Source organism: Ovis aries, chromosome 12 (assembly GCF_016772045.2).
Source record: "Ovis aries strain OAR_USU_Benz2616 breed Rambouillet chromosome 12, ARS-UI_Ramb_v3.0, whole genome shotgun sequence".
Taxonomy (NCBI): domain Eukaryota; kingdom Metazoa; phylum Chordata; class Mammalia; order Artiodactyla; family Bovidae; genus Ovis; species Ovis aries.
In genome coordinates, this window is record NC_056065.1 from 29726512 (window position 1) to 29745557 (window position 19046).

At 35.6% G+C, this 19046-nt stretch overlaps 1 protein-coding gene across 7 annotated transcripts in view; it reads left to right on the forward strand.

The window, feature by feature from the left end:
• Nucleotides 1-19046, forward strand: part of AHCTF1 (AT-hook containing transcription factor 1) — an 89873-nt gene that overhangs the window by 32947 nt on the left and 37880 nt on the right. For all 7 annotated transcript variants that reach the window (XM_060396381.1, XM_060396382.1, XM_015099182.4 and 4 more), the window contains exons 8-21: nucleotides 414-564; nucleotides 2345-2477; nucleotides 2568-2749; nucleotides 3149-3210; nucleotides 4051-4179; nucleotides 10323-10413; nucleotides 11475-11564; nucleotides 12720-12860; nucleotides 13514-13618; nucleotides 14486-14579; nucleotides 16044-16167; nucleotides 16322-16378; nucleotides 17264-17410; nucleotides 17960-18147. In XM_060396381.1, the coding sequence (XP_060252364.1) occupies nucleotides 414-564; nucleotides 2345-2477; nucleotides 2568-2749; nucleotides 3149-3210; nucleotides 4051-4179; nucleotides 10323-10413; nucleotides 11475-11564; nucleotides 12720-12860; nucleotides 13514-13618; nucleotides 14486-14579; nucleotides 16044-16167; nucleotides 16322-16378; nucleotides 17264-17410; nucleotides 17960-18147 (1694 nt within the window). The remainder of the gene's footprint in view (nucleotides 1-413; nucleotides 565-2344; nucleotides 2478-2567; nucleotides 2750-3148; nucleotides 3211-4050; nucleotides 4180-10322; nucleotides 10414-11474; nucleotides 11565-12719; nucleotides 12861-13513; nucleotides 13619-14485; nucleotides 14580-16043; nucleotides 16168-16321; nucleotides 16379-17263; nucleotides 17411-17959; nucleotides 18148-19046) is intronic.

The window sequence follows — 19046 nt, forward strand, 5'->3', positions numbered from 1 at the left end:
ATAGCTTTTGTCAGATTCTTACAGGGATCAGTGAATAAGAATTTAAGAACTAGAGCAAGAACTTCAATGAAAACAAAGAAGTAGGTTTGCTGCTTTAGAGAATATGTGTTTGTAATTTCATTGCTTAGGTCCAATTTATACCCTAACCAGTAATGCATGAAGGTTCCTGTGTTTGATAACAGCTTTAGAAGATTTATTGGTAATTATTTTTGAGACACAAAATTAGCCTTTTTATTTGTGTTTTATCCCATGTGTAAATTTTAAAGCTTTCTTCAGTAATTGGTTCTCTTCAGTCTTTCACTTTTTTGTTTTCTTTATATTGTGTGGAAATTCTTGAACATTTAATTTTAGAATAACTAACTTTTTCTTAGAATCCTATTAAGACATAGATTGGTGTACATTTTATATTTCAGGGGTTGGAGTACTGTGAAGAAAGATACACACTGGACCTCACAGGTGGCATGTTTCCTTTGAGGGGACAGACTGGTAATACCAAACTTTTGGGATGCCAGAGTATAGAGAAATTTCGATCTCATGGTGACAGGGAGGAAAGCATGAATGAAGGTTGGTTTAAAGCACTTTTATTATATATCTTGTGAATGCTTGATTTAAGATTTGTCTTGATTTAAGATATATGACAGGTATTGGTTTCTAGAGTTTGTACTCCTGGCAGTTAAGTTGGAATACTAATTATGGGATTTATTTAGGACTGTGTGAGATCCGAGGTATTTCTTGTTCTCCAGATCGTGATGTGTAGAACCCAAGAATTGAATAGGTTAAGGAAATGAGCAACCTCTTTATTTTGATCTGGCTCTCAAAATAGACACACTCAAAAAGGTCTCTAGTTGTGACTAGTATGAGTAGTCTCTGAATAATGTTTACTTCTGTATTTTGTGAGACATATACAGCAAACATGTTTTGTTGTCTTGAATTTTTTGTTTCCTCTAGTGTCATCCCTTCTTCCTGGTAAATATTGTGACAGAATGATAATGGCATAGATTTTAGAATCCAACATGGATTCAAATCCCAGATCTGTCACTAGTTGTGAAGGTGAAGTCTCTTGAGTCGTGTCGACTCTTACCCCATGGACTGTGTGTGACCTACCAGGCTCCTCCATCCATGAGATTTTCCAGGCAGGAGTACTAGAGTGGGTTGCCATTGCCTTCTCCAGGGAATCTTCCCAACACAGGGATCAAACCCGGGTCTCCCGCATTGGAGGCAGACACTTTGCCATCTGAGCCACCAGGGAAGTCCTTTCACAAATTATTTAACATTTGTGACTAAGCCTTTGTTTCCTTATCTGTGAGTGGAATAATACATTTATACCTTCTGCAAAGGGTGGTTGTTAAGAATTCAATGGGACAACATGATAGGTTTATTCAGTTCTGGGAATGCTTAGTGGGGCCCTGGTTTAGCTTGTTCCTATTGGGATTTATTCTCATGTATAGCTTTTTCATCCTAGAGATTTCCTCTGTCCTTGTCCCCATTTTTCATATCCAACTAAACATGTCAAAACAGAATTTATGTAACTCTGTCTCTTACTCCCCACTCATATCTTTTTTATATTTCCTATTAGTTATGTCTTGGATTTTTACTTCCCTTTTTCCTTCTGTTGGTCTCTCATCTTTGTTCCTATCTTTCCATTCCACGTACCATTTGGGTACCTGTTTCTCTCCCTTACCACCACTGCCTTAGCATATAGCTGGATCAGTCCTTCTCAGCTAGAATTCTACGGAATTAAGCCCTAAAGCCCAAAGGCATCCATTTTAAGTATTGATAGTCTCTGGGCTTCCTGGGTGACTCAGAGGTAAAGAATCCCCCTGCCAAAGCAAGAGATGTGGGTCGGGATGATCCCCTGGAGGAGGAAATGGCAACTCACTCCAGTATTCTTGCCTGGGAAATCCCATGGACAGAGGAGCCTGGCAGGCTACAGTCCACATGGTTTCAAGAGTCAGACATGACTGAGCTTGCACACGTCTGTGTGCACACACACACGCACACACATAGTCTCTGGTACTAACAATGATTTATTTGTGGGAGAACTTTCATTCAAATCATTTTCTACTTTCTCCTTACAGCATCTTGAAGTTGCCAAACTGTTAACTGAAAACAAGCCAAAGTTACTGTTTTTCAGATGAATACATTTTAATAAGGTCTTCTTGAAATAGAAAAACAGTCAAGATAGAAGTGAATGAACCTCTTGTTACAGAATAAATGATAGAAATGTGTTTTAACAAATCACATATGAGTTAAACGTCTTAATTTATGGGAAAATCGTCCTAATTATATTTGTTGTATTTATTTTGAGATTATTTATTCTGTTTTTAAAAATTGTCTCTTTTAGCTCTGTCTCCTGACACCAGTGTTTCAGTCTTTACCTGGCAGGTGAATATATATGGACAGGGAAAGCCTTCTATATATTTGGGGCTTTTCGACATAAATCGTTGGTACCATGCACAAATGCCAGATTCGTTAAGGTATGATTTCTCTATGTATGTATTTATATTTATAGGAATTTTTATGGGTAGTAGTTTATTGACTTAATAATTGTGTAAAATTTCTTTCAGATCAGGAGAATATCTGCATAATTGCTCTTATTTTGCATTGTGGTCACTGGATGCTGTTGTAAGTAGGACTTCTCCACATCACATCTTGGATATATTAGTACATGAGAGAAGTTTAACTCGGGGAGTTCCTCCCTCATATCCACCTCCTGAGCAGTTTTTTAACCCAAGTACTTACAATTTTGGTATGTATTTATTTAACATTACTTTTTGAGAAAAATGACATGTAAGAGTATGTATGTAGTGTATTATCGTTCATTTCTCATTATTAGTTAACATGTATGGATAAGTTACTATGTTAACTTAATATATGTACACGAGAAATTTAATGATTTTATGTTTTATAGAAAAATGATCAATATTTGAATTTGCTGTAAAACATTAACTATTTCATATTAAGTGAACTTGTGATAAGGTTTGGTGTCTTGTTAGGATAGAAATACAGGGACAGATTATTTTAAAATTTATTGTATGTAGTAATACCATGCCTTGCCTAGTAATCTGTTCTTAGGATAAATTTTGTTGAACTAATACCATGCCAAATATAACATGTAAGTGGATATTTTTAAATCTATTTTTTTTAGATGCCACTTGTTTGTTAAACTCAGGAGTTGTTCATATAACTTGTACTGGCTTTCAGAAGGAGGTGAGTAAGAAATAACGATTTGGACAGAGTGTTTCTTCTTGAGCTGAAGTCAGACCATGGATTTAAACTTTAGTGTTATTTATATAAACTACTCTTTCATCTTAAAAGGTAGCTTCTGCTAGGTATATGAGATAGTGGCTAGTAGCATCAACTATTGACGGCAACTTTCTAGGAAGAGGTACTAGGGTATTTATAGCAGCTTTATATGGATGTTAGCTCCTGAATCCCAAGCAAAAGTAAGTCAGTACCTTACTTTAGTCCATCTTCTTAATTCTCTTCTTTCTTAAAAAGCTTATGGGTAAATGAAGTAATGCAAAAAAGGTTCCTAGCACAGTGGCACAGTGACCGGCTCAGAGTGGGTTAAGACTCTATGTTGAAAACGCTTTTCCAGGAAACTATGAAGTGGCATATCCTTAAAATGATAATCAGCTAGATATGGATGAATGTCATATTTATACTTCATATCAGGTCTCTTTCGCATTAGACCAAGAAGAATAAACTGCAGACTTTTTCTTTTGTGTGTATTAAGTTTGTTAAGATCTGTTACCAAGTCTATCAGCTTTATAGAAGATAACAGGGTTACCTTATATATAAGCAGTTTAAAATACCATTATCAGTAGTAGTATTTGTGACTGACAAACACTGGTTACTTCAAGAACTTATAAGCTCTTTTCCTTGCAAGAAGTGCAGAAATGTAGTCTTCAACAATTTTCATTCAGGGCCTTTTAGTTTTCTTCATACTGTTAAGTGTAAAGTAGGGTAATGGGTTTATTAGTTATTCTTAAATTTGATTATTTGAGTTGATTAGTGACTGATATCTTATTAATCAATCTGTTATAGACTTTGACTTTTTTAAAGAAATCAGGACCATCTCTCAATGAAGTCATTCCTGATGGTTATAATCGATGTCTTGTGGCTGGCCTTCTCTCACCAAGACTTGTTGATATTCAACCTTCCAGTTTAAGTCAGGTGAGAGATTTTAAACTCTTGTTGTTTCTTTTGGATCATGTCATTAGCTCTCTATTACAACAAAAATCTATTAGATAATTTCTTAAAAAGTTAAGTAGTGTAACGCCAGCTTTGCATGTCAGTAGCTGTGGTTCTTGGATTTGGCTTAAAATTCATACCTGCAGGATCCCATAGGTATAACTTGACACCAGGTCTATAGGCTAGTGAAAAAAAAGCTGACTTTAAACTCAACATTCAAAAAACGAAGATCATGGCATCTGGTCCGATCACTTCATGGCAAATAGATGGGGAAACAAAACAGTGAGAGCCTTTATTTCCTTGGGCTCCAAAATCACTGCAGATGGCGACTACAGCCATGAATTTAAAAGGCTCTTGCTCCTTGGAAGAAAAGCTATGACCAGTGTAGACAGCATATGAAAAAGCAAAGACATTATTTTACTGACAAAGGTCCATCTAGTCAAAGGTATGGTTTTTCTAGTAGCCATGTATGGGTGTGAGAGTTGGACTATAAAGAAAGCTGAGCGCCGAAGAATTGATGCTTTTGAACTGTGGTGTTGGAAAAGACTCTTGAGAGTCCCTTGAACTGCAAGGAGATCCAACCAGTCAATCCTAAAGGAAATCAGTCCTGAATATTCGTTAGAAGAACTGATGCTGAAGCTGAAGCTCTAATACTTAGGCCACCTGATGGGAAGAACTGACTCATTAGAAAAGATCCTGATGCTGGGAAGGATTGAAGGTGGGAGAAGGGGACGACAGAGGGTGAGATGGTTGGATGGCATCACCGACTCCATGGACTTGAGTTTGAGCAAGCTCTGGGAGTTGGTGATGGACAGGGAAGCCTGGCGTGCTGTGAGCCCATGGGGTCACAAAGAGTTGGACATGACTGAGTGAGACTGAACTATAGGCTAGGAAACATCATGGATGCATCAGGCATGTCATGAGTAGAAGTCATAGTTGTTTTAATAAGCCCTTGATGTGATTTCTGATGGTTTGAGAACCACTGCTCTATAAAAACTGCTCTTATGAAAGCCTGTTAGTGAAGATCGCAGGTTTCTGCAAAACACAAGAGAGTTACGGGAGTCAGACTTAGTCATGGAAGCCAAGCGTAATTTCCCAATGGATACATAAATAAAAATATTGTAAAATCCACACAGGTTTTAGAGTCACAATACATTTTACCAGTCAGGAGACATTTTAAAACAGTGTTGTCTAGTGACAACTTGTAATTCAACATTTTAACTTGGTATTTGCTGAAAGTAAACAAACCCTGGGTCATTTTTCCTTGGAGAAAGAGAAAATGTTTTAGTAACTCTTTCTCCTCAAATAATGTTTGAATTAAGTTATTTAAATAATTGCAGATATGTAGTGTAATGAATTGTTAGGGAAGGAGCCTTTTAAATATCAGATGAATTGTGAATATTGCTGCTGACGGTTTAACACCTACAGTTGGACTCTAATACCTAATGTCATGAAAATAAGAGAAATAGTCAATCTATTATCGGGATTTTTCTTTTCCTTTCTTCCCTCCTCCCTTTTGTATTACTGTACTGAGCAAATATTGACCATGTAGTCATGTTCAGTCAACCCTCGGTACCCATGAGGAATTGGTTTCCTGGACGCCCATAGATACCAAAATTGAAGGATGTTCAGTTAATTTATCAGAGAAGGCAATGGCGCCCCACTCTAATACTCTTGCCTACAAAATCCCATGGACGGAGGAGCCTGGAAGGCTGCAGTCCATGGGGTTGCTGAGGGTCAGACATGACTGAGCAACCTCACTTTCCCTTTTCACTTTTATGCATTGGAGAAGGAAATGTCAACCCACTCCAGTGTTCTTGCCTGGAGAATCCCAGGGACCAGGGAGCCTGGTGCTCTGCCGTGTACGGGGTCTCACAGAGTCGGACATGACTGAAGTGATTTAGCAGCAGCAGCAATTAACTTATATAATAAGGCATGGTATTTGCATATAACCTGTGCACACCCACCTATGTACTTTAAATCATCTCCAGATTAAAGTACTTAATACAACATACATGGCATGTCAATAGTTGCTGGCACACCTCAAATTCAAGTTTTGTTTTTTTTGAACTTTCTGTAATCTCCCCCACCCCTAAATGTTTCCTGTCTGCAGTTGATGAGGAACTGACTGGATATCAACATTTCAGTTTGGTTTTGCTCTTTGTAGAACTCCTTTAGACAAATATTCACTATCCTTAGTTGGTCTTATGTTAGCTTTGCTTTCCAACTGTGTATCGTTTGCCTCTTGATTTTGGTTTCTGGGAGATGTTTTCATCTAATTTTCTTTTTTTTAGATTAAAAAAATTTAGCCCCATTCTAAAATTTCTACACGCTCTTACTCATTGATCATTCTTTTTTGGTAGTATTCTGTTCTATTTTATGGATGAAATATCTTTTAGCTCTATGTTTCAGGTTTTATTTAGTTCCCTATATTATGCCTGTTTTATCTGGAGTTATTTTTTATTAGCTTAGTCTTTTTGATCTGGTTGTTACTTAGTTGCTCAGTCATATCTGATTCTTTGCGACCCTATGGACTATAGCCCGCCACGCTCCTCTGCCCATGGGATTCTCCAGGCAAGGGTATTGGAGTGGGTTGCCATTTCCTACTCCAGGGGACCTTCCTAACCCAGGGTCTGAACGTACATCTCTTGTATTGCAGGCAGATTATTTACCATCTGAGCTGCCAGGGAGGCCTTTTGATCTGGTGGCTATACTTAAATGTTTGATGGTTCTTTTCTTTTCATATGTTAAGTGAGTCAGTAACAGATTATAAACTGTCTTCTACATAAACAGAGCTCTGAATTGGGTTCATTAAAAAACCTTAGGTAAATTTTGTCTTGGTGGCCCTTGCTCATAGGACCCTTTGGTCAGGAAATTATCCTTTCCTGCCACAGGCTCCAAATTAGTATTAGTGTTCATCATCCTTAAGGAGCACTTTAAGTCTCCGTCTAATTTTTTTTATTTTAGAGAATTAATACTGATCCCCCCTATTCTATATCATGAAACTTAGTTAAATGCAATGATATCTAGTTTTAAAAAGAAAAAGTGAGAGGTTACTCTGGTGGTGCAGTGGATAAGAATCCACCTGCCAGTGCAGGAGATGTGTTTGACCCCTGGCCCAGGAAGATCCCACATGCCATGGAGCAGCTAAGCCTGTGGTCCGCAACTACTGAAGCCTGCCCTCTAGAGCCCGGGAGCTGCGACTGCGGAGCCCGCGTGCCACAGCTGCCGGGGTCCGTGCACCCCAGAGCCCATACTCTGCAACGAGAAGCCCAAGCACCGCAACCAGCGAGCAGCCCCACCCGTGGCAGTTAGAGGAAAACCCACGCAGCAGCGGAGAACCCCGTAGCCAAATACAAATAAATAAGAAAAAGTGAGCAAAAATTAGCTGTAATTCAACCATTCAGCCATGTTAGTCAAATAGCATTTAATATCTTTTTGTGATTATTTTGAATCTGGTAATCCGTCCCCTTGGTTTCTTTCCACTTATGTAGATAAACCCTGGAGAAGGCAATGGCACCCCACTCCAGTACTCTTGCCTGGAAAATCCCATGGACTGAGAAGCCTGGTAGGCTACAGTCCATGGGGTCGCAAAGAGTCGGACATGACTGAGCGACTTTCCCTTTCCCTTCCCTTATATAGATAAAACTTGAATAATTTCAGTTTAGAAAATAGACTAAAGTATGTGGAGGCATGCAAATATTGGCATTTTGTTGACTTTTTTCATGTATCCTTTTAAAACCTTTATTCCTAAAATAGTCCAAATTGAGCTGAATTGGTTAGTAATGGATATGTAGAGATGAAGGAAAAAAAGCGAGGAAGAGATTCCTTCAAAATGTTAGAGTGGTTACCATAGAGGATGGGAGGAGTGAATGGAAATTTATTTTGATTAGGTAGGAGGAGACAGGGCTTCTGTGAAATATTCTCAATCTAGACTTGGACCAGTTTCATCAGTGTCCAGTTGGTAATTAGTTGTTAGTTGTATGGATTGTATATGGACTTTTTGATATGTATACTTTCCTGTATCTCTTTATCCCACCATATGCAATAAAAAAATGATAGCATATATATATTTGTTATCAGGGTTTTTTCTGTGAATTTCATATTGATAGGCTTTACTTTTTCTCTAATTGGGTTGTTTATGGAAACTGTTTATAAAATACGTAGATATTTATCCTGTCATAAATCTTACAGAGTACCCCTTTTGTTTGCTCTTCACTGTTTCATGATATCTCTTACCACATTCAAAACAATGTTTTTATAGTCAAATGCATTTTATAGCTCTGACTCAGGCTTAAAATTTAATACCTAAATGTTTCTTTAAGACTCTAACTCATTTTCTGTGTGTCAAATAAATTAGTCTAGCTGTGTTATATCATTTGTGAAACAGGACCCAAAATATCTTTTTCTCATGCTACTGAAATATTGCCTTTATCTGATATTATATGTCCGTATCAACTGGCTTCTATTTCCGGGTTTTTATCTTCTCTCATAAATCTAGTTATCTATTTGTATACCATTTTAATATATTGCTTTGATATTTGAAAATGCAGCCTCGTTTTTTAATCTGTAATTTTTGGAAATTCATTGGCACGTACTCTTTTAATTATAAGGTGGTTTTATCCAGTATTCCTGTTGGAATCCTTTTGAGCATTTTATTCACATGTTAATTTGGGGGAGAGTTGGCATTTGTATCTTTCCATTTATTTAGGGTTTATTTTTACATCTGTCATAAGAGTTAATGGTTATTTTCTAGTGAGTTTCTGTTTTTATCCCTAAATGTTTTATGGTATTTTTTATGAGTAGACAATTTTCCCCATATTCATTCAGAAATAGAGTTGGGTTTTGTATATTCATTTGATGCTGTTAATACTTGGCTAGATTAGAATCTCTTAGATTTTCAAGGCAAGTAATCATCAGCAAATGTAGGCTTTCTACACCCCTCCCCACAGTTTATTACTTTATTTTCTTACACCATTTGGTGGAACCTCTACAAATTATAGAAAAATAATGCCACTACCAGACATCCTTGTTTTGTCCTTGATTTTAATGTAAATTGTTCTATTGAATTTCCATTTAGAATCATGCTATAGTTTTGGGGTACCTTTATAATATTATAGCTCTCTCTATTTCTGTTTAACTCATCTATTTATTCCTGTGATTCCTTTTTAAAAAAAATTTGTTGTAATGAATAAAATTTACATAGATTCTTAAGTATAAACAAAGTATAAACAAAAACTTTGTTGAGATTTAATTCCTATAGTTCAGTTCAGTGGTTTTTAGTATAGAGTTGTGCAACTATCACAACATTTCAATTTCAGAATGTTTTTATCACCTCCCTCCAAACCCCAAAACCAGTCAATTCCTTTTCCTCCTTTCTTCCAGTCTTTGGTGACCACTAATCTACTCTGTCTTTGTAGCTGTATTTGCTCTAGACATATTGTGTGTGTGTGTATGAGTCACTTCAGTTGTGTCCGACTCTTTGCAACCCCATGGACTGTAGCCTGCCAGGCTCCTCTCTGTCCATGAGATTCTCCAGGCAAGAATACTGGAATGGGTTGCCATTGACATTTTATATAAATAGAATCAAATAATATATGGCCTTTGGTGACTGACTGACTTTGACTTAGAACAATATTTTCAAGATTTATCCATGTTGGAGCACATATCAGAACTTTACCCCGTTTTATGGCTATGTAATATTCCACTGTATGATATACCACATTTTATTTATCCATTCTTCAGTTTCAGGGCATTTTGGTTGTTTTCATTTTTGGCTTTAGAAATAATGCTTCATATACCGTTTCTGTGTGGATGTTTGTTTTTCAGTTCTGTTGGGTGTATACCTAAGTGTGAAACCACTGGGTCATATGATCACTTTATAGTTAAGATTTTGAGAAACTACAGACTGTTTTCCAAAGTGGCTGTCTCATTTTAACATTCCCACTAGCAGTGTGTGAGGAGTTTCTACACCATCACCAGTGCTTGTTGTTTTTTTGTGTATAGCCATCCTGGAGAATCATAATGATTTTTAATCCTTCAAAATTTTGTGTTGTGAGCTAGAACTTGATACCTCTGTCTCTGATCACATATCCTTTCTTTTCTTTTTTTAAAACATGGTTTAGGAAGAACAGTTAGAAGCTATATTGTCAGCAGCAATCCAGACAAGTTCTCTGGGACTTTTGACAGGGTGTATCAAAAGATGGATAACAGAAGGTAAGATTATGATTTTTAACAATTGAAAATGCATTGTAGTTTTAAAACTGTCAATTTACTCTTGGGGGGGGGTTAAGTTAACTGTATTTTGAGATAATTCTGGTTCACATGCGATTATAAGACATTCACAGTGTACCCTTATCCCCCATGAATGATGAGATGTAGCACGTCTCTAGTATTATATCACATGCAGGACTTCTCTTCTCACTCTTTGATAGCCATGCTTACCACCGTTAGCCCCCACCCCATAATGCCCAGCACCCATTCATTTATTGTCTGTTTCTATAATTTTGTCATTTCAAAAGTGTCCATAAATGGAATCCGACAGTATGTAACCTTTTAGGGTTGACTCTTCTTCACTCGGAAAAGTTCTCTGGGGATTCAAGCTGTATGTATTACTCTCTTTACAAACACACACTTCACACACACGTGCTGTTTTTATTCTGACCATTTGATAAGTTGAAGGCATCATGCTTCTTTACTCAAAATATTTCAATATGTTTCCTTCTAAGAACAAGGACATTCACTTAACAAAGCACTTTGGAGTTAGAAAATGGGAAAATTAATATTGGTACATGCTATTATCTAATCTGTAGATTCTATTTGGAGTATCACTAATTGCCCCAGTAATGTCCTTTGTAACATTTTTAGGGAGAGGGAATTCAGAATCCCGTCCAGAATATCTTCTATATTTAGTGTTCATGTTGTTTTACTCGCTCATAATAGTGTGTAATTCTTAAGCATTTGTCTTTGAAGAAATTGACATTTTGAAGGAATATGGGCCTACGATTCTGTAGCCTGCTCTCAGGTTGTGTTTGCTGATATTTCCTCATGATTAGTTTTAGATTTTACATTTTTCATAGCAGCATCACGTAAATGGACGTGCTCCCTCATGTGATACCCTGAGCACAGATGCAACCAGTTTGTCTCCATCAGTATTGATGTTAACGTTGCTCACTTGGTTAGGGTGGTTTTTGTCAGGTTTCTTCACTGAAAAGTTTCTATTTTTTTTTTGTAATTAGTAACTATTCTTCATTTTTCCCTTCATATTTACAAATAAGAACAACCAAATTCTGCTGCTAATTTACGCTTTGTTCTTGAATGGACATGGAATAAAGTGGTTCTCACAAAAGAGGAGTTTGACAGACTATGTAAGTATTATATATTAAAAAAAAAACTAGTCTTGGTTTATGTTTTGAGGACATAACAATAAATTTTTAATTATTTTGAAGTTGCAGGCTCTTGGAAGAAGTCCCAGAAACTATTTCGTTTTATATTAGAGTGAAAAAATTATTTTTTGGTCAAGATTTTGCAGCAGATTGTTTAAATTGGCAACATGTTAGGCATGTTCACAGTAACAAATTTCAGAATTATATCTTTTAAGGTTAGGCATTTAATTTATAAGATATGCTGATGATGGAGTAAAGAGAATATGCCAGTTAACCTCTGAGCTTTATTCATTTTCTATTTAAAATACTTAGGAGTATAAAGAAGCGGAATAGTACGGCAAAAACTCAAATCACCTCTTGTCTTCTACTAACATGTCATGAGTCATGTCAAGTTATGTATTAGTCTGTTGTACACTTTGAGTTTTAAAATATTCTGTGAATATTAAAAACCCATTTTGTCCAACTAGTGCAAAAACATTAAAGGTAGTATATAATTGCCCTGTGCATGAAAGTAAATTTTAAGTTTATTTAGAAGTATATGTGCATTTGTTATTACTGTTATGTCTTGATGAGCGAACAAATTGGACCTTAAAAAAAGTTATTCTTAGCAGAGGATTTTTTTAAACCTACAAAATTTGATAGGATATAGGGTTCTGTATAGTGTTTTTGTTGTTGTTTAGTCACTAAATTGTGTCCAAAAATGCATTTGTGAACTCAGCCTTAAGCTTGAAATGAGAGGACAGCCAAGTCTACAATACGTTATAGCAAGCATACAGTTATATTGTATTAAGTCTCTGGATCTTAATTTCAGTGTCTCACTTTTTCAAAGACTAGAGGTGGAAGAAAGAGTTCTTATAAAATAATAATCACACAGCAACATAGTACTGATTTTTAGTAAATCTGAAGTTGAATCTTTATCACTTTTGTCTGCTCACCTCATTCTGCTTTTTTTAAAAATAGAATTTGAAGCTGTCCTTTCTATATTCCTTGAGGATATTTGTCATTTGAAGCTTGTCTTTTTAAATCTGATAATGTATAGAATAATTCTATGATTAAACGAATTTGAGATATTTTGCATTTATTATTTTAATTAAGTCAAGATTTAGTGTGTCAAATCTTGTCTTTTTTTCCTGAAAGGTACACCGTTATTTGATGGTTCATGTCGTTTCATCGATCCACAAACTATACAGTCTCTCCAGCAGTGCCATTTACTTCTTAGCAATCTGAGTACAGTCTTAAGCTGTTTTGCAACTGAGGCCCACGACATCACTGAGAGAGGTGTGCTCCTTGTCTTACGTAAATGAATGTTTCATTGACTTTTGCTTCTTGACTTTGGGACAGAATACATTTCCTATGCGTTAGATGGATTATTGGGCAAACAGGCCATTATTTCTCAAATGCTAGATTATTTTTTTTCCAAATGAAAAGCTACAGATGTTATCAGATGAACCATGAGTTCATGATTAAATAAGGTTGGGAAATTGGGGATTTAAGGATTGTTAAGGCAGTGTATTAGCGGTAGAACTTCAGATTTTATATATAAGTTTTTATGCATAGAGTTGGTCTTCATCATTTTTCTCCTCTGGTTTTCCATTGAAACAAAATAGCCAGTTTCATATAAAGGCCTGGTTTGAACAGCCTGTATTAATGATACTGTACTTGTTTGTTTTAATGTATAAATCTGATTATTGAAATTAGCTAAATGGGAGTATAGCTAATATGGAAGCATATTTACTTAAAATGTCTGTTTTAGTCATTGAGTTAGTTTAGCAGTTTGGAGATTATTTGTTCAAGCTAAATTTGTTTAAAAATACATGCATATTGTTTAAAATCACCAAGTAGTTACTGTTTTTGAAAACTATAGAGTGCCTAGATTTTTCATTTGTTGTTGATAAATTGAAAACTAAACAACTGATTTCAACTCTTCACAGGTCTTACGGATTTAAGCAATAAGTATATGGTCACCCAGCTCATCTGTCAATATGCACAAGTGGTTCTTTGGTTCTCTCATTCTGGCCTTTTACCAGAGGGCTTAGGTAAAATATTTCCTTAGCCTATGAATATTAATGGAAACTCTTCTTAAATGTTCATAATTGTGTTGTCCTGTTGTTGGGGTTTCCTTTCTTCTGCCGCTCTCTTGTGTTTTCTTTCATCCTTGCCTTCTGTCCTTGCATTCTCTTTGTGCCGTCAGTGCTTCACCTACGCCTGATAGACAGGTGTTGCATGCATGTTTGCTGGGTTAAAAAAAAGAACATTTGACCAAACATGGCTTCTGAAGATGAGTTCAGTGATGTCACCAGCTATAATTTAGATCCATAGAAGTATGAGTTTGAAATCTAATTTGTCCATCTTTTTCTCTTCAAGGTTCTATTAATATGGTCATTCACCAGTACTTTTTGCCATCAATTACTTACCCCATTTAATCTAGTAATTCATGCTAATACCAGGAATTAGAGAATTTGACTTTTACTACATTTGTGTAGAACAAAAGCCTCCAACTTCTTGTATTTCCAGGATTCACAGACTTAGAAGTGTATCTGCCACTGTGCATAATTACTGTTGATCTTATTCTTTCATAATTCTCTTAGATTTTTCCTTGAACAGATAGTGAATTTGCTTACTTTTAGATTATCATTTGTGCCTAAGGGAGTAAAATAATTTTCTGAAATAGTTTTTCCAGGGTCTTTAACTGGCATCCTGTTGTTACAAGACTTTCTTGAGACACTCAGTTTTCTCATTTATGCATCTGTTAATAAAGTGGTGTGCAGTGTTCTTTTATTATTTTAAGAAGCCTGCAATTTAAAGAACATCATAAAATTGTAGTAAAATATCAATTATGTAAGTTTATGGCAAGTGTTTTGGAAATATTACTAGCTTTTTTCTAACTCTTATGAAACATCTAGATGACACCGTGCAGTTGTCAAGGTTCTGCTACAACTACCCCGTAATTCAGAGTTACTACACCAGTCGTCGGCAGAGGTGTGAGCGCTCATCAAGGTACAGTGCATCCAGAGCCTTCAAAACCATTTAGAAGTTACTTGTATGAGCAATCAAAGCTTTCTCAGAGTAGAATTCGTTATGTTACAAAAAAAAGATTAAAGGGGTGGAATTCTCAGTAAAGTATATGAATTTGTAACCAGCATTACTATTTTAGTTGTAGTGTTTGCCTTGACCTACTATTTACATCTTTATTTTAGAATTTGAATATAGCTATTTATTATTTCCTAAATCTGTTTACCACATGATTGATTTATTGGAGGAGATTCTATAATTTAAGTATATATTTTTCCTGAGTATTCTTATTCAGAAGAAGACTTGAAGCAACTGTAATTAAAGCTGAAAATATCATGTTAGTTATTTTACATTCTTTGTATTAACATTTGCATTTCAGCACTTCATCCATTTTTTTCTTTATTGCCTTTATCTCTGTTTTCTTTAAATATAAACTCCCCTTTCCCCTTAAATACATATGTGGTTGGGTCCTTTGAAATAAAGATGTAAAAGTAATAAAAGAAAAAAAGAGTAATGTTTTACAGCCATGACTCTACCTTGGAATTATAAATAGCCTTCTTCCTCAAGTTGGAATGACAGAATTGTGGAGTGGATTATAACATTTAGAGCAATTATTCCCAAACCCTGATTTCAGGTTTGTTGTCAGAATCACTTGGAAACCTGTATAAAGTTATGCATAGTTAGAGGATCCAGAATATAATCTAGGATTAGACTAGAATAACTAATAACTAGTCTAGGATAGTGAGCATAGACTTGGGAAATTTATAAGGTATATTTAAAATTTCTAGATCAGTTATTTCCTAAGTGTATGTCCTTGAGCAGGTTAGATAAACTTTCTAATCCTATTTGTCACAAATTATAAAGTCAATATAAAGTAAATATAAAGATGAAATAAAATATATGCAAGATACTTCTTTCAATGACTTATTCAAGAAAATTTCATCCAATAGCTAGTAACTGCTATTTTTGTTACTAATATTAGATGAGGAAACAGACAAGGTCAGTATCTGCTTATCGCCTGTATGTGCTCAATAATATATATTAGGAGGGGATTAATGAGGTTTAAAAACTAGTCCAGGTGATAAAACTGAAAGTGAAACTTCTTGACTTTGAACTACAGTATTTACTTTGTCTATACTGAGATGTCATGCTCTTTGGTAGTTTGCTCAAGGTGGTAAAAAGTAAACAGCATTTTGCTGACTAGACCACTTTCTCCTCTGGAACCTGACCTTCACTAATTGACTTGGCTAATAACCAAACTTGAGGCTTCTTCAGGGTTTATCTGGCTAACTTTACTTGATGTCCGGATTTCTCATGATGGGATCCTGTCCTCAAATTTCTTCTGCCTTTGATAGTTGAGATCATTACTTTTAAGAGTTTGGTGCTGGTTGTTTTGATAATAATAATTAGCACTAATGCTCAACATCCTTAATGTTGCCCTTATTGCAGAGGGAAGTGGAACCCTGATTGCTTGATGATTGATGGAATGATTTCTCAGTTAGGAGATCGAGTAGAGAAGTTGTGGAAACGGGATGAAGGAGGCACAGGAAAATACCCTCCTACTAGTCTACATGTAGGTTTGCAAAACATGATATCATTTAGTCTCAAAAGTTGGGCTGGGAGAGGGAGGAATGCTTAATTGGAGTTTTCATACCTGGCATGGGCTTGGGAAAAACAAGGGACATAAATGAATGAATATGTAAAATGCACTAAATTTTTTTTAATAGGCGTTACTTGACATATACCTACTAGACAACATTACTGAAGCAAGCAAGCATTCTGTTGTATCCTTTAAAATTTTATCAAGTAATGCACATATTACCAAAATCATACAATGTCAGAGTAATGGGACCCTTATGCATCTAATCCAATCTCAATTTCGCATTTGAATTTGTTTTAAAGGAAAGATTCTTAATTCAGGACCTGTTGGTTGGATTCAGATGGTCTTCCGTTAACCTTGAAACTGTGCAAAATGTTTATTTTTCTAGAGTTACAGTTCTTGGCTTTCATCAGACTCAAATGTGTCCAAGACATTCCCGAAGTTAAAGACAGCTCTAGAACATTGCTAGCAAGTGGTTATTCTCTATGAGATTTTATGTGCTGGATGGGAATGCATTAATTAATGCATTAGCTTAAATTACCTAGGTAGGCCTTGTGGTCTCTTAAATAGGATTTTTGTACTAATGTCTATTTCTTAGTCAAAATGCATAGTTTTATTCATAATTTATGAAATAAATAGTGTGTTTGCTTAAACTGCCAGGGTTTGTTGGATAACTGGAATTTCATCTGTGGCTTTGCTTCTTAAGTTTGTTAATCTGCTAACTTCAGTGAAGAAAGTATGCTTTAGTTCATCTTCTTGTGGTGCCTGTGTGCTAAGTCGCTGCAGTCACGTGTGACTCCATGCACTGTAGCCCACCAGGCTCCTCTGTCCGTGGGGATTCTCTAGGCAAGAATACTGGAGTGGATTGCCATTTCTTCCTCCAGGGGACAATGTACCTTTGTGGTGGTACTTAATACAGAATGAATAAAGTTTGTGGGGTTGGCGCTACTGACATTTAATAAAACTGTCTTAAGCCTTTTTTCTGATATCTTCTATTGTTACCTATTGCAGATATATATGTAGGAGTTTTTCTTTTTGTTTATTGTCCTTAATCCTCTTTTTTTTAAAGACTATTTATTTGCTACTTGATATTATGTATTCCTTTCCAAACAAAACGGATACTTCCATTGAATCATTTCCAACTGCCTTTGCCATTTCTTGGGGCCAGGTTAAACTTATTCAAGGATTTTGGCTGATAGATCATAATGACTATGAGGTAAGTCTGTATAGTTCATTTAGAATGTTAAGCTTTTGTAAACTATTAGAATTTTAGGAAAAATACATTTAATATTAAAGATATGACATAGTCTACTTTCGGAGGTATTTTAAGGATTTAGTTTAATCAGTACCTTCACCAAGCACCATTTCAGGCAACAAGAATATACAAAGATAAAATAGTTTAGAACCCCAAGAGCCTTATTGTCTAAAGAAGGAAACATACAAACAATTACCAGTAGTGCAAATATAGTGATTTTTATGTTACAGATATATTTGGTGTGTTGGGTGAACCAGAGAAGCCAGAATTTGACATTGATGTATGAAATTGGTGATGGAAAGATTTTATATACTCACTTGACAAGATCTCAAAAGTATGAGGCTTTTGATAAGGCTTTTATTTAAAATAAAATATATAGTAAAGTAGATATTTTCAGATATATTTAAACTGGTTTTAGTTTAATTTGCGTAGGTTTAGTATATTGCCCTTTTTTTTTCAAAGTGCAAAGCGTTATATTTAATTCACCAGTTTTCACTGTCATTTTTGCAGAGTGGTTTGGATCTGCTGTTTCACCCAGCTACTGCAAAACCTGTGTCATGGCAACATTCAAAGATGATTGAAGCCTTCATGAGTCAGGGCGAGCACAGACAGGCCCTCAGGTACATTCAGACGATGAAGCCAACAGTGTCCAGTGGCAGAGATGTTATCCTTCACCTCACTGTTCTGCTTTTTAATAGGTGAGTACCTGTTTCGAAAGTACAGTTCAACTCTTGGCCATGTATTAATAAAATGGAACTGGTGAAATAGAGCAATATATATTTTGACTTGGTTGCATTGCACAGTATTCTTATGTTCTTCATCTTTCATCATTGAGAAGAATGTAAAGCACCTTTTACCTAGAATGAGATGAATAAAAGAAGTAATGAGTAAAAGGGGAAATCAGACTGAGGTTTAAAAATTATGTTGGTTTCTACCTGGCAGTATTGACAGTTTTCTCCTTGCACAGTTGAGGTTTGATTATGCCGAGAAGCAGCCAGAAATAGAGAAAGAATGAAGTTTATGCTGAGTTAATAAATTATATTCTTTGACGGTATATTCCAGTGACGGTACTCTGATATTCTTGTTAGTCTTGATTGCTTGGGTATTGCAGTTCTTTAACTTTGCTGTTGCATTATAGCAATACACAGCTGCTCTAATAATTATGTTTGTCATGTATATGCTAACTGACAATTAAGTGGCATGATTGGGAATACAGTGGTCTGGTTATTGGGTTTTCTTAATACCCAGGTAGTTGGGAAACTTGTTTGGGACTGGAACTTCTTAGATTGTAACTATTTTTATTTAATTCATACTGGTTTTTTGTTGAATCTTATTGGTTGACTCATTTTATATTTTCTTTATATATTTAAAAATTGGCCATTTCTCACCCCAAATTGTCATTTATGAACCATACAGCTTTGAGGAGAGAGGATTGGATCTTTACATTTCAGACAGATCTGCAATTTAATAATAGACTTGTTAGACATTGAAACTTACAATGTCCTCAAAAGTAATGAGCTGCTAAACTACTTAAAGTATTTGGCTCAGCTGAACAAATCAGGAATGAATATAAGAACAAAAAGTTAAAGAAGCTAAA